Source organism: Planococcus citri, chromosome 2, assembly GCF_950023065.1.
Source record: "Planococcus citri chromosome 2, ihPlaCitr1.1, whole genome shotgun sequence".
Taxonomy (NCBI): domain Eukaryota; kingdom Metazoa; phylum Arthropoda; class Insecta; order Hemiptera; family Pseudococcidae; genus Planococcus; species Planococcus citri.
The window spans coordinates 37,745,397-37,759,901 of record NC_088678.1 but is presented as its reverse complement, the minus strand read 5'-3'; the positions used below and the strand labels follow the sequence as shown (position 1 = coordinate 37,759,901).

Genomic DNA, 14,505 nt, shown 5'->3' with positions numbered 1-14,505 from the left:
ATTTTGAACTAGAAATGTTTTCAATCTTCAACCAATTCCAAGAAGCTAATTTTTGATGAATTTGATTTCTAAAAAAATATTAAGAATCAAGTAACTATTGCTCGACTAAAGATTATTTCTTCATTTCTTAACATGACAATTAACAGGACCGGAAAACTGAAACTGAAATGCAAAAACTGAACTAAACTTGAAATTTTTCAGCCTTTTGGTCATTTTTCCCTTTTTTGGCTAGCTAGGTAGTTTATTTTTCAAATTCAAACTTGAACTCCTTTTTCTTCAACTTTTCAAAGGGGCCAAGTCAAGTCAAGGATCAAAATACAAAATACTCGTGTCAAATAATTGTCAACTAGTAACTACCACTACCGGCATCGGCAAGGCAACAGTGCAAGTCGTGTCTCGTGCGCCACAATTTCTCATTATTCTTTTTTTTTACAAGAATGAATAAAAATGAAAAAATAAATTAATGATATTTTTTTACGTATTTAAAATTTTTTTTCAACACAACAGAGAACGACAAAACTGAAACTGAAACTTTTATTTGTCAGTTTTTCGAGACCTGAACTAGATAAGTGTTAATTCTGAATTTAAATCTATGAATTTTTTCTATCTTTAAAAAACAAAAGCGAATAAAAAAATTCAAATTTTGAATTTTTGAAGATCGAAAAATTTTGAATTCAAATTTGACACAATGACACTTATCAATCAGTTACCAATTACCATCAACAAATGAAGGAATACCTAGTCAAGTAATAGGTAAAGTTACTTTATTTTTCCTTTAATTTGGAACACTATGCATTAAAAAAATCCATGAATATCAAAACTGAAAACTTTACCTTTGAATAAATAAAATGAACGTGAACCACTGAACTAACTGAGAAGAATGTATTTTTCAATTATACCCCATACACCTGTAAGCTGACAAAATGTCGTCGAGATGCCTCTAGCTAGCCTACACAATCATTGACAAACTATAATAGGTATTGCTTTGGCATTGGCTGAACGTTATTGGCTATGAATTCCAATAAAGCATTTTGGTTGGTGAAAAATTGTGTAATCTCAACAAAACTTGACTCATCATTTGTCGGTTTTTCAGAAAAATGAGCGGGAGAAATGAACAGCTCAGGTTCTCGTCCACGTTAGTAAAAATCAGGTATTTCGTCAGTGGCCAGTTTTTGAAACATTAAAATCACTCATCACTGGAATAAGATCAGTGTTCGAACTTCAAATTCCCTAATCCATTATCCAGGTTTACGTAGATTACACATTCAGTATTCATATTGCTGGTAAGTTGAAGGATATAAATCAGTCATTTCAATATTGTGAATTCGTTGAGAATTTTCATTTTTTTCAATCACAATTTCGAACGCAATTGAACACGAGCAATCGAGCACTTGAAGTTGAAAAATGAATGCATATCTACATTTACCTGTTTAATTGAAGCAAATGTACCTAACATTTTTAAGGAACTTCTAAAAAACCCACGATAGTTCATAAAAAAAAACGTCCATTAGCTGTACAATAAGCCAAAAATCAAAAAATACCCACTATTTTCCACTGGAAACTGGCTCAAGAGTACTATACTATGCATTCAAATGGCAAGCAGATAAATGTAATTGTCCGGCTCTGTTCATAAATTAATAGTATTTTGAACATTAAAAAAATCACAACAATAATAATTTATAATAATGTGATATAATGTGATGTGATTATATTCTACATATTTTGATCTACAATTACATTACATCGTGTTCAATCTTTGCTTTAAATCAACGTGAAGATGAGAATGCCCTACACAGGCCACCAAGTACAAACTGCCGGCGCCAAAATCGGCATTTTTGAAGTTGAAAATCGCCCTTTCTGAAAACAACGACGATGTACTAGTTTCCAACATCGATGCCGTTTTTGGCTCCGGTAGTCTTTACAAGAGACTAGAATTTTTTCTTTTCAATTCCTTTTACAACAAATTAATTACGAAAAATAAGCGAAGTATTGTTAAAATCACTTCATTGCAAAATTTAGATAAAATATTTCATGTTGGAAATTCTGTGCCATTAATTTTTCATGATCTAAAAAAAAGCGATAATGTGAAATTGTACTTATAAATTCCAAACAGCATCATAATAATTGTGAAACGATAATAGATATTAGAAAATGAATACAACAACGTCAATAATAGTTACTTATTATAATTACAAACTTTCTTTTTCCAATAAAAAAAATAATAAAAAAATAACAAATAAAACAAAAACAAGGTGAAAGCATAAGTAATTCTCAATTTCCGAGAAGAATTCAAAACCGATTTGTCAATATCGCAACTATTTAAACATGTTGAATAAGAAAACAATAATAAACAAATGTTCTCAATTCATAACTAAAAATAAATTCACTTTTTTTGGTACCTATATGCAAAAAAAACTATACGAATATAAAACGAAACAATTATCCTCTTAAAATATTAAGAAACAAATTTGAAAAAAAAAATATGACTTCAACAATGAATAAAAAATATTGGCACCAGTAGTTCAATGAAAGCTACCTACTGAAAGTTACAGTTCAAATTAGAGTGACTGGTAAAATGGGTTTTGCAGCCTTATGGAAAAAATTAACCCTCATTCTTAAACTTAACCAACTTTAGTTTACACTGAAACTTACTTTAAAAAATATATAATCCTCTTAAAACATTAAGAAACAAATTTGAAAAAAAATTGACTTCAACAAAGTACTAAAAATATTGACACCAGTAGTTCAATTAGAATTACTGGTAAAATGCGTTTTGCAATTTTACCGAGAAAATTGACATTCGATCGTTCTTAAATTTAACCAACTTTAGAATGGTTCTTATTTAAAACAAAAAAACAAAAAGAAAGACACATAGTTGTCGATCACTTAAAAAAAATAATCCCAATAAAATAACCCTCGTAATAATAAATCTAAATTAGAAGTCAACAAATATATCTCGCAATATTCTTCATTCACTATCTGCGATTAAATTCTCGGCTGGTTCGTGTGCACTACTGACATGTAAATTACAATCGAAAAAAAAATCTGGAAAATGTCATTTCACGCATTAAAACAAATTTATAAGTAGATAACAACATGATTCATGTATCATTATTTATACTTTATGTAGCCTTTTGAAAAACTTCGACTGCATGATTATTAGCGATATGATTATTCAGCCATGACAGTCCTTTGAAATGCCTCGCAGTATCACATTTACAGAACGGACACCTCAAATAATATGGATAAGGGTTTGGGTGTTTATGGAAAATATGGTCGTCGAGTTCTTGATATGTTTTATACTTTTCACTAGATCCTTCGTCGTTCAAGCAAATTATACAATCACTGAAATAAATTTACACAGAAATAATTACTTCACATGTTTTCTCATAACGATCGATTTCTATATCATTCATCGCACTTACCCAACTGAATATGCTGCAGCAGTAGGAGATCTTTTGATACTTTTTTTTTGCTTCATTTTGGGTACTAACCGTTTTCCGTGAGTTCGATCGAGATGCGCTTTAAGATCATTATTACATGTATAAATCTTATTGCAAATAGTACATGGCCAAGGTCTGTAAAAAATCAATTTTTAAAGAAAAAATACACATATTGACACTGATAAAAATGATCTATTTTACTTTTGTCCCGGGGGTAATTTTTTAGCAGAGACGTTCTTATCTCCTGCGCCATGACGTTTTCGAATATGATCGTGAAGTTTTCTTGTAGTTCTGAAATGACGTTCGCATTTACCCTTTCCGTATTGACAACGGGTATATGCAGGGAACGGATCTGGATGCTTGGCAATAATATGCGTATCGAGAATCGAATAAGTTTCATATACTTTGTCATCTTTGCATATTGCACATTTACTGCACAAAAAAAAAACACAGAAATAATTTAAAATTACGTTCAGTACACGCAATTATTTTTTCAATTATTCACGTACAGGATCTTCTTAGAACCGGAATCCTGCACAGAATCTTGAGTTAGCTCGAATGACTCATCAAGTGGAGAACGCTTACAATTTGGCTCCTGCGCGGATGATGATGGATAAGAGCGCTTCAATTTTGATGGTTCAGATAGAGTCTCTTCAATAACTTCTAAATCCCTGTAGAATAATTTCACGAGTAAAAGGAATATCTAGACGCGAATGAATAATTTGTTACGAATTTTATTACTTTTCTAATTTGGAAATAATGCAGTCGACGGATTCCTGAATTTGCGCACCTGGGGTGAACATACGAGGCAAATTCACAGTAAGTTCTGGTTTCACTGCTGAAAGACCAGGTTTCTTCAAATCGGAAATCGAATCGGCTTCCTCTTCACTTAAATTTAAATCGATCGTACAATTGTCCTCATTTGTAATATCAACAACATCCGAATTACGATCAGGCGAACCAAATATTTGACACATTAGTTCTTCAGGAGACGCTTCTCGATTAGTGGTTTTTTCGGGGGTATTTTCATCGACCAACACCACATCATCATCATCGTTTTCCAAATCATCGAAGTACTCGGTATCGGATACAAATGACGACTGATCTCCTTCAGCTTGTAATATTTCCTCGTGATTTACACCTTGCTCAAGAAAGGACTCGCTAGTAATCTGATTATGTATTGGACCATTTTCAGCAATCGTATCTGTCAAGCACACTTCATGGCTAATGATACCATTTACGTTCGAAGTTTCGTCAGACGAAGTTTGAATGTGACCTTGAGAGGATTTTGCTGACGTAAGCAAGTCATCGACACCATCTTTTTGAAGACTTTCAGTTTTAGAGCTGTTTTCAACGTGAGTTTCATCAGTTACCGTTATAGGTTGGGATGGTTGATCTACCATAACTGAACTTGTTGCAGAATAAACAGCAGAATCAACACTTTGTGTATCATTCGTAGGCGTATTATTATCGGAAATTGGAGTATTTTGAGGCGAATCCGCGGTTTTTTCATTAATATCAGAATGTCCATTATGTTCACTATCATCGCAACCGTTTGAATTATATTCAGAATCTTGAATATCAGATCGAGGAATATCATCGCAACCGTTTGAATTATATTCGGAATCTTGAATATCAGATCGAGGAATTTGTTCAAGCGTCTTTTCTGCATACGTGACGACAGGTTCTTCATTATCGTTGCGACTTGGAGATAGTTCAGCACTCGTTGATGCAGTACTTCGAGGTGACAAAGTTGATGTTTCTTCGGCTACAGAGAAATCACGATTTGGAGATAGTTCACTGTTGGTTGGTTGAAAACGTGTAGGTGACATCGTTATTGTTTGCTCAATAGCGGAGATCTCGCGATTGCGAATAAAGTAAGATGCTGCGTCATTATAAAAATCAACATTTTGAGAAAGTTTTTCTGGTAGAGGTGTGGAACTTATAAATAAGTGGTCATCGTCTGATATTTTTCCACCATCCATGCACGAAGGTTCATGTTGAACTGATGAAATAATCGAGGGTGAAGGTTGAGCCGAGATCAGTTCTTCACCACCAGAAATTTGATCACAAACAATATTTTCTGTAGGGTTTTCATCCAAAATAGCTGAATTCGTCGCAGAAACTTCACTATCGGCAGAAACAGACGTTTGATTTAAATGTGATGTTTCAGTGTTTTCAAAGCGAATATCACAAGAGTATAATGGTTCTTCAACTGCAGTAGTAACTTGATTGATCGCATTCGATTCCGCAGTTACATCTTCAAGAAATGTATCATTTTGTTGAGTCGTATCTTCGGATAAATTAGAATTATTATTCGTTGAAACCGGCGTAGAATATACTTCGGAGATGTTTTCATTATTAGTACTCAGTACTTCATTAGATGAATCAGCTTCATTGTTAGAAATTCGACGGACGTTTTCTTCTACCTCTTGATCAGTGTCTCCTGTACGCCTAGGTGAAACATAATCGTGATCCATACCATCATTAGCGGTACAATTCGAAGTTGACGATATCACATCGAGTACATTTACTTCCAAATTCTCATCGGTAACTCGACCAATAACAGGCGATTCTACAAATTCATCAACATACGATTCCTCGTCATCGCTACTACTTAAAACAATATCATCAATAACATGAGGGGGTTCGTGGTTTATAATCTTATTATCGCTTAATGATGATAATTTTTGCCCCAGAGTATCAATCCATTTATGTAAACAATTACTTTGAAGATCTTTATGCAGTTCGAGCACAACTTCCGATAATTCATCTTTTTCTTTTTCGACTCGTTTCATATGTTCGCGAGATAGTTCTAATTTAGCGGCAAGTTGAGCTTTTTCGATTTTAGCTTCATGCAAATTCGCCTCTAACCGTTTACATCGTTCGTTCAACGCATTCCATCTTGAACGAAACACTTGCATTTCATCGAATAGCACGCTGGGAACAACAAAAATACAAAAATATGTTAATAAATTAATGTATTGTAATATTGTTCCCTACAATACCTACAATAATACGCATGCTAGCCTATCGACAAAAATTACCGTTATTTAAACGATTTGCACAGATTTAAAACTCCATCGCATCTTTGTTCTGTTTAGAGATTACCGTCATCCGGTATTTCAAGGGTTGCGATGGCCAACATGATCAAAATGTTTATCTTTTTACACCGGTGAAGCGTTTATTTCTTGTTAATTGATTATGAAATATCATGCATACTAATAGCAAGAATATCGGCAGATCAAGCACTCTATTCAACGCCGCCCCCATAAAATTTTCCATAATGGAATTTCTAATTTAACCTTTCAAAACTGAGAATGATACTTACTCAAATTTACAATCGTCTGAGGATTGCTGCAGCGAATCCGATTCCATGATGAACACTAGCTCTGATATTTTATAGTTAGATTCTTTCGTTGAATTAAAACATAATTATTAAAACGAAATAAAATTTCCGAATTCCGACAAAATAAAATTGTAATGAAAATGAAATGGCCTCCCTGGGGCCAGGTAAAGTTCTAGATTAGGGAAGTATACGCATACGCCATTTTGGTTCGACACAACGGATGTAAACAACATCAGAGCGTATGTATGTATACAATCTTACGAGTAAAAAATGCAATTTTTTCGATTGTTCGCGGGTTCAGGTGAATTTTTAAGTAGTTTCAAGCTAAAGACAATGAAATTTCCTATCGATTGATGTTAAATTTTTGTTATTTCGCGAAAAATTGACGATTTTATGAATACTTCTATTACCCGATTTTTTCATACTATATGTGTCAATTTTAAACTAAAAATACTCAAAATCTTCAGTGAACACACAGGTATTTTAATATATCAAAATGTTCGTAATTTCATCGTCTTTAAAATGGGCGTTTATCGAAAGCTTTACATGCAACCGTTCAAAAGTTGTAGAAGTTTAAAGTTGCGAAAACAATGCAAAAACCAACCGCGGATGGTAAGTATTGAACTTTGAACTAGAATTACTCAAAATTTTCAACGAACACATAGGTATATTAATACAGCAAAACGTTCGTTATTTTATCCTTTTTAAAATGGGTCTTTACCGAAAGCTCTACCTTCTACCGTTCAAAAATTCTTGAAGATCAAAGTTGCGGAAAGTGTTCAAATTGTGTTATCACTGTTATCAGTCACTTAGTGTTGATTGTAGAACATTTTCCGCAACTTTGATCTTCAAGAATTTTTGAACGGTAGAAGGTAGAGCTTTCGGTAAAGACCCATTTTAAAAAAGATAAAATAACGAACGTTTTGCTGTATTAATATACCTATGTGTTCGTTGAAAATTTTGAGTAATTCTAGTTCAAAGTTCAATACTTACCATCCGCGGTTGGTTTTTGCATTGTTTTCGCAACTTTAAACTTCTACAACTTTTGAACGGTTGCATGTAGAGCTTTCGATAAACACTCATTTTAAAGACGAAGAAATTACGAACATTTTGCTATATTAAAATACCTGTGTGTTCGCTGAAGATTTCGAGTATTTTTAGTTTAAAGTTGACACATATAGTATGAAAAAATCGGATAATATAAGTATTCAGAAAATCGTCAATTTTGCGCGAAATAACAAAAATTTAACATCAATCGATAGGAAATTTCATTGTCTTTAGCTGGAAACTACTTAAAAATTCACCCGAACCCGCGAACAATCGAAAAAATTGCATTTTTTACACCTAAGATTGTATGCGTACATACGTTCTAATGTTGTTTACATCCGTTGTGTCGAACCAAAATGGCGTATGCGTATACTTCCCTAATCTAGAACTTTAGGGCCAGGAGCAACAGTTTTCGACCCATTGACGTTTGATGACGATGACGTAAGAAATTTTATCTAGTTAACTTTTCCGTCGCTAGGTTCGTTACTTCCGTTTAAGAAGATCGCATCGCTAGGTATCGCTTCTGTATTTTTCATTTCTGTGCGTTTATTATTATCAATGAACCGCAATAATTTCATGTGGGTAGAATCGTCAATGAAATAGTTATTTGTTAGGTGTTTTCGGTGTTCGCATTAGGAAAATTTTGTTTTGAAAAAATTTCTACTGTTACAATTTTATGCTATCAGTAAAGTGAATCATTTTCTCGTCTGTAGTAAATTGCATTCTTCCGCGGTAGTTCTTCCGAACCCATTCGCTGTTACATTTCAAGTTTTCAACAGGTAATTATCTTTCATCTAACAGTGTAACTTATATTTATCTTTGATATCAAAGTAAGTATATGCAAAAAATTGCGTTCCTAAATCTTACTCCGGAGATGTTTACTTGAATATTCATGCCTTAAATGAACATCAGACGTGATATATGATTAAAATTTGCTATCGCTGCAGTTTTATCGCAGGTATAGTCTAGAAATTGTTGTTAACAAAAAGTCAAATAAGTATGTTGAAACAGGTGCATAATTCGAGGTGGGTTGACTATCTTAGTTATGGATGAATTAGTGTTCAATTGATGCTTTGAAACAATTTGCCCTGAAACTGCAATTTTTTGAAAAATACTTTCGTGTGTTTTTTTTCATCTCTTATACTTACGTTTCGTGCTGAGATTTCTATGGATCAGAGCTCAGAGCAAATACCTTTGTATGTACTTGATGGTGAATTTATCATTATTTTAATTTTTTTTTGTGGTACATTAAACGAGACGATTTTTAGCTCTAAAAACGAATTTCCTGTGCATCACTCTTCCTAGGTAGGAAATATTCCAAAGAGAGAAAGTTCCCACACACTTCAAATCTTTGAAACCAGTGTACCATAACAATATCATTCTACCCCCTGCCGGGGTAGCTAACGTACCTGTGTAGATGTACCTAATGTTATATTGGGTGCTTGTAGGCAAAAAGTTTTACTGGGCACATTGATGGTTCCTAAATACCAATACTTTTTCGTTCAGAATAGTATATTTATGTGATTGCGATTTGGTGTGTTATTTGTCACAATCTACATAGGTAGATGCTAACATGACTTCGAGATGGAGAGTGACCCCTGGGCAGGGGGTAAATGCGTGTATACTGAAGTACAGGGTAACAATATGAGGATTGAACAGAAATTTTGATGGTGTTTGATGGAATGATGAAAGGTAAAGGATGTGTGTTGTGTAATGTGTACGTACTTACGTATTGATTTATGAGGATTTTTGCAAATTAATTACCTACGTGGTTGAAAATTCGGGGGTTCGGGCCAATTTTATTTTAGTTTTTTGGTTTAGTCATTTTTACAAAACTTTCCGAGTTTTCATTTTTGATTTAAAAAAAAAATTAATTTCTAAAATAGGTACCTACAGAATTAAAATTTATTCAAAAAAATTTGTAAAAACTTGACCAAATTTGTGTTAGGTATTTTAACATTGAACTGAATTGAATCAATTTTAAAATGTTAACCTCTTATCTACTCGTAATCGTCGAATTCACCAATTTCAGTGTTTGAATTGCAAGTTATGAAGTGTTATGACATGACTGTAGGATGTAGAAAACTAAAGTAATATGTGGAAAACACTTCAATTGGCATGTATGAACTCTAAACGTGATCACGAAAGGTATTCAGAGTACCCGAATTTGAATCTAGAAAAATCAAATCCTTATAGGTATGTATGTATGTACCTATCAAAAAGATGTTTTTTTCCTTTTTGGATTTTACAATTTTCCAAGCTTTTGCCCTCCCTTCGCTCGGATCACTTTAAATTCTTATCTTGAAAGAGTTACAAACAAAAACTTCACGTAAAAATCCGTAGAAATTGATAATACATAATAAGGTCCTTTTGTGGTCCTTTTTTATTGAAAGAATGCACTCTCCATTATGATTCTGATGAAATATTTTTGATGCACAGTCTATTCGTGGTTTCTAATTCCACGAGCTATAAAATCATCCTGTGTTAATAATTCTTAACTTGAAATAAAAAATGATTTGGTCTGCAGATGAAAAGTGAGCGATTTTACATCGAAATTACGATGAAAAAAGACCCAAGTTATTTCTTTAACCCAAAATAATTGGTAAAAAACGTTTGGCATCCTCTAACTGGCAACTGTACATTGATTTCATTAGGTACTTTACACTTGCAATATTCGAAATAATTACCGTCGTAGTTCTCTAGTTAAAAATGCAAATGAAACTTGTCTTCAAACGAAACTGAAATTGATGTGATTTTTTCTATATCATGGGTATTTTCGCATTGAAAGTAAAACGCGTACTGAAATTGGCCGTTTAGCCTGTTTAACTGTGAAATACATTACGTAAGGCTCACTTATATGTATTTTTTTGCGGTTATTATTATATGTATGTATAAAACCGGTCTTAACCGATTTTATTTAAATGACAAACACGCTGATAATACATTACTTTTTCTCTCTCTCTCTCTTTATGCTGCAGAATAAAATGGATTCCGTTCAAGCATTATCTTACGAGCTGAATTTACCGGATGAAGATGAAAATGATTTCTACGATTCGTACGAATATATGCCTAAAAATTTCAAAATCAAATCTGAGGTAAGTGCTGAGTAAATTTTCAATCGTCGTTAACGAGGAGTTTCCTCTATATGGCTTGTTTTTAATTTGGATAGTATTCAAATCTGTCTTCTATATCGTGTAAGGATTCGTTCACACCTTTGAATATGTACCATATATATGCGCAAGATGCATCTGTATAATTAAAGTTATTATTATGTCGAAGACGTACTCCGTTGTTTTAAATAGCTTCGGTCTTAGAAGTGTAGCTATCACAAAACAAAAAAAGAAAGAGAGAGTGATACTGTAAAATATATGTGAAAAAACACACGTCAAAGGCTCGTGTAATAAATTAGATTCCGAAACGGAAGACGTTCCGACGCCTTTGAAAGTTTTTTTCTTCTCCATATAACGCGTTTGTTTTTCACACTCGTCTTAGTTCCTTTGTTTCCTGTTGGCTAAAATTAAAAACTTTTTGGACCGCGGTGTGTATTTATAAATTGAAGAATTATTTTTTATTACCGAATTTTGCTTTTTTTCGGTTGCTGAGGAAGTGACGTCAAAGATGACATTTCACATATCGTAGCATTTTATCACACACAAAACTGGTTTCTTATACAACGTTCTCTTTCGTTCATCAATCGAAGAAATGATTTTTTTTGTGCGATGATATTTTCATCTTGGTGAATCTTTGCCCTCTGTTGTGTCACCTTGAGCTTGAGGTTGAATGAAATTTCATTCAAATCGGATGTCGAATCGTAATGTAGAAAATTAACTGGGAAAGGGGTACAACAGGTTGTTATCATTGAGTACTACATATTCTAGTCTAGTACTGGTACCTGAGACTGTATAATGGTGAGAAATTTATAACGGTGACAGTAAATGAAACTAAGGAGATGAGAGAACTTGTATTTTTAAGATACCTGAACCATGAGCGTTTATAGTTTGTTAGGTAATAGCAATAATTTAATGGACTAGTAAATTTTAATTATTCTGAAATCATTCTGCGTGTAATTACGTATGCTGGTCTCTTCTAAGACGCCAGGATGTCATTTCAACGATAAAGTAACAAAAATTACAAAAATTTTAGAAAAAATGTTAAGGCTCAAGTACATCTTACTAATTATGTTGAATTATTGCAAATGACTTTAAATTAAAGTACTGGTATTTGGCCTTTTTTTGGGGGGGTCTAAATAGAAATTGGTGTCTTGATGCATAAACTGTGAAGTGTAAAAAAAACATTCCCAGGATTTTGACAAAATTAATTTTCGAAAAAATACAAATTTTGAAAATTTTAATCAAAATTACTGTGCGGAGTGTTTATTGGTGTATTCCAACGTGTTGAGGACGAATCTAACGAAGTTTTTTCAAAATGAAAGTTTTAATGGTAGAACAGTGTACTTAATAAAATTGATAAGATTAGGAGGTTACGATTTTTGCAAACAACCTCTCATAAAGTAGCCGAAATTGCTGGTAGACAGCTAAAAGCGGTATTGAATTTCAAAGTCAATAGAATGAGGAATGGTCGAGTCATTTTATCAATAACACCAACCAAAAGTTTACAAAAAATCTTGTTTTTTAAAAAAATTATCTCACTTTGAGGCTCTCTGATTCCGTTCCTTGAAGGGAAAGGGAGCTCAAAATTTTCCTAGATAGTCTCCCACACCCCACACGAAGTAAACTTTCTCGCCAATTCTCAAAAAATTCATGATGTTATGTGATCAAATCTAAAATTTTCTGCGGAGTAATTTTTTTGTTCAAGTTAATTAAAATAATCCTAACCTACAATTTACACTTTCGAGCACTTTGGGTTTGGAGCTCAAAATCAATATCAAAATCGAATTCAGTGACCTCTTAAACCAAACAATCGATATACATGACGATTTTTTATCATTTTTTAATGTTTACCCCCCTCCCATTCAACCCCTGTATTCACCTTTTTGAATTGAGGCTGTAATCCTCTCATGGGGTGAAGTGTTATTTTATCATAAATTTAGTTCATTGTTATTCAAGGATTTATTAATTCTTCGATAGAAACCTAAGTCATTGATGAATGGAGATTGGGGGGGGGGGGGTTAAAAGGGGTTTATATGAGAAAAGTGATAAATATGCGACATGTATATCGATTTCATGGTTTTTGAGCATGCTGAATTCAATTATGATGTTATTTTTTACGTAATTGGACATTTTGACTTATATTCAGAATGAACTTCAGCCTTTTTTGATGAAATTTTCTGTGAATTCGATTGTGAATTTTTAAATTTGAATCCAAATCATTCCACTGCTGGCAATGTATGTAGTTGCGATTCTGATTTGGAAGAAGCAAAAAAAATTAGGTAACATTTTGAAATTTTGATAGATGAAAGGGAAACTTTATTTATACTCAACGAATGACGAATTGATGCATGTGAATACTTTCTGCATTACCAACATTTTTCTCGTTAGGAAAACAATTTCAAATTATCAATTATTTGAGGATACATTACCCTGGATCGGGGTAAGAAGGGCTATACCTATTTTAAAACAGTTTTGTTTTCTTTTCATATTGTTATCGCTTTGCATAATGATAAGAACACATTAGTACGACTGCGAGTTGAGTTATAAGCAGCCAGATAAACTAAACTGTAAACGAATGTGAAGTTATGGCGTACAAGCAGAAGCGAAGTAAAACGATAAATAATAGTTAATAAATACTTGATGTTGCCGGTGTATGACTATGAAGCTTTGAATAAAAGTTTACCCATTCAGATTGTAAGATTGGATGCTTTTTTGGCGCACTCGCGCGATTCTTGGTACATTAGTCATTACTCTAATTAGCAGCCTATTCGATTGTATCATTAAATAACCGTAGATTATTAATTATCAAAATAGGTAAAATAAAATTCGAAATGACACATTATAACTCGATTGAATATAGGTTTTTATTATTACGTTAAAAGCATAGAAACACAACGTTTCGGCACACAGTGCCTTCATCAGGTGCGAGATAAGACTGGCTACAGAGAGAGAATACATACGATGAAAATGGCAAGAACGAGATAAACTATTTGTGACGTACTAAAGATTTATACACATCAAAACCAGCAACATCCGTTTTTTTATTGATGCAATTTCGATTGCTTAAAATATGGAGAACTTCGGTGGTTTTTCTTTTTTGCAAATTACTGCAACCCTTGTGTATAATTTTTGCATTATTAAAATCGAACTTATGATTATATTTCACTGAGTGTTCGGATAGGGCAGTACTAGTACTACCATTTTGTGCATCTTTTTATCTGATAATTACTTCAAATACTTTACCCTTTTCTCCCATCTCCTCCTTTAGCTTAGCATCCTGATGATCACGAGCTATGGGTTCGAATCTGCCACCATGCCGGTGTTCTTTTCAACGGGTGGCTTTTTCCTCAAATTGATAAGGTTGGAAATCGGTCTCCTCAAACACAGGTCCCATAAAAAAACAGAAGGGTAAAAGTGGTTACTATCGGCCATCTTTTTACCTAGCCGAGTACGCGATGATTTTAGGATCGATAATAAATCTTAATTTCGTAGATCTTCATGTCACGTCGCAGTCGTAAAAACTTACACACACAACGTGTCGACATACACAATAAGC

General features: G+C 33.2%; 2 protein-coding genes across 3 annotated transcripts in view; one reads left to right on the top strand and one right to left on the bottom strand.

The window, feature by feature from the left end:
* Positions 1-2,166: 2,166 nt before the first annotated feature.
* Positions 2,167-13,882, bottom strand: LOC135835656 (uncharacterized). 2 transcript variants are annotated; one of them, XM_065350014.1, is made up of 7 exons: positions 13,633-13,882; positions 4,185-6,383; positions 3,953-4,114; positions 3,645-3,875; positions 3,426-3,578; positions 3,122-3,345; positions 2,167-3,045 (listed from the first exon to the last, which is right to left on the bottom strand). In XM_065350014.1, the coding sequence occupies exons 1-6, from the start codon at positions 13,728-13,730 to the stop codon at positions 3,123-3,125; spliced, it is 3,066 nt and encodes a 1,021-aa protein (XP_065206086.1). In that variant the 5' UTR covers positions 13,731-13,882; the 3' UTR covers positions 2,167-3,045; position 3,122. The 2 variants fall into 2 exon arrangements, with proteins under 2 accessions (XP_065206086.1, XP_065206087.1); XM_065350015.1 differs by lacking the exon at positions 13,633-13,882 and adding an exon at positions 6,775-7,747.
* Positions 8,395-14,505, top strand: part of pnt (pointed) — a 127,183-nt gene continuing 121,072 nt past the window's right edge. Inside the window, exons 1-2 of the mRNA XM_065350021.1 lie at positions 8,395-8,618; positions 10,818-10,934. Of these exons, the coding sequence (XP_065206093.1) occupies positions 10,824-10,934 (111 nt within the window). The 5' untranslated portion in view covers positions 8,395-8,618; positions 10,818-10,823. The remainder of the gene's footprint in view (positions 8,619-10,817; positions 10,935-14,505) is intronic.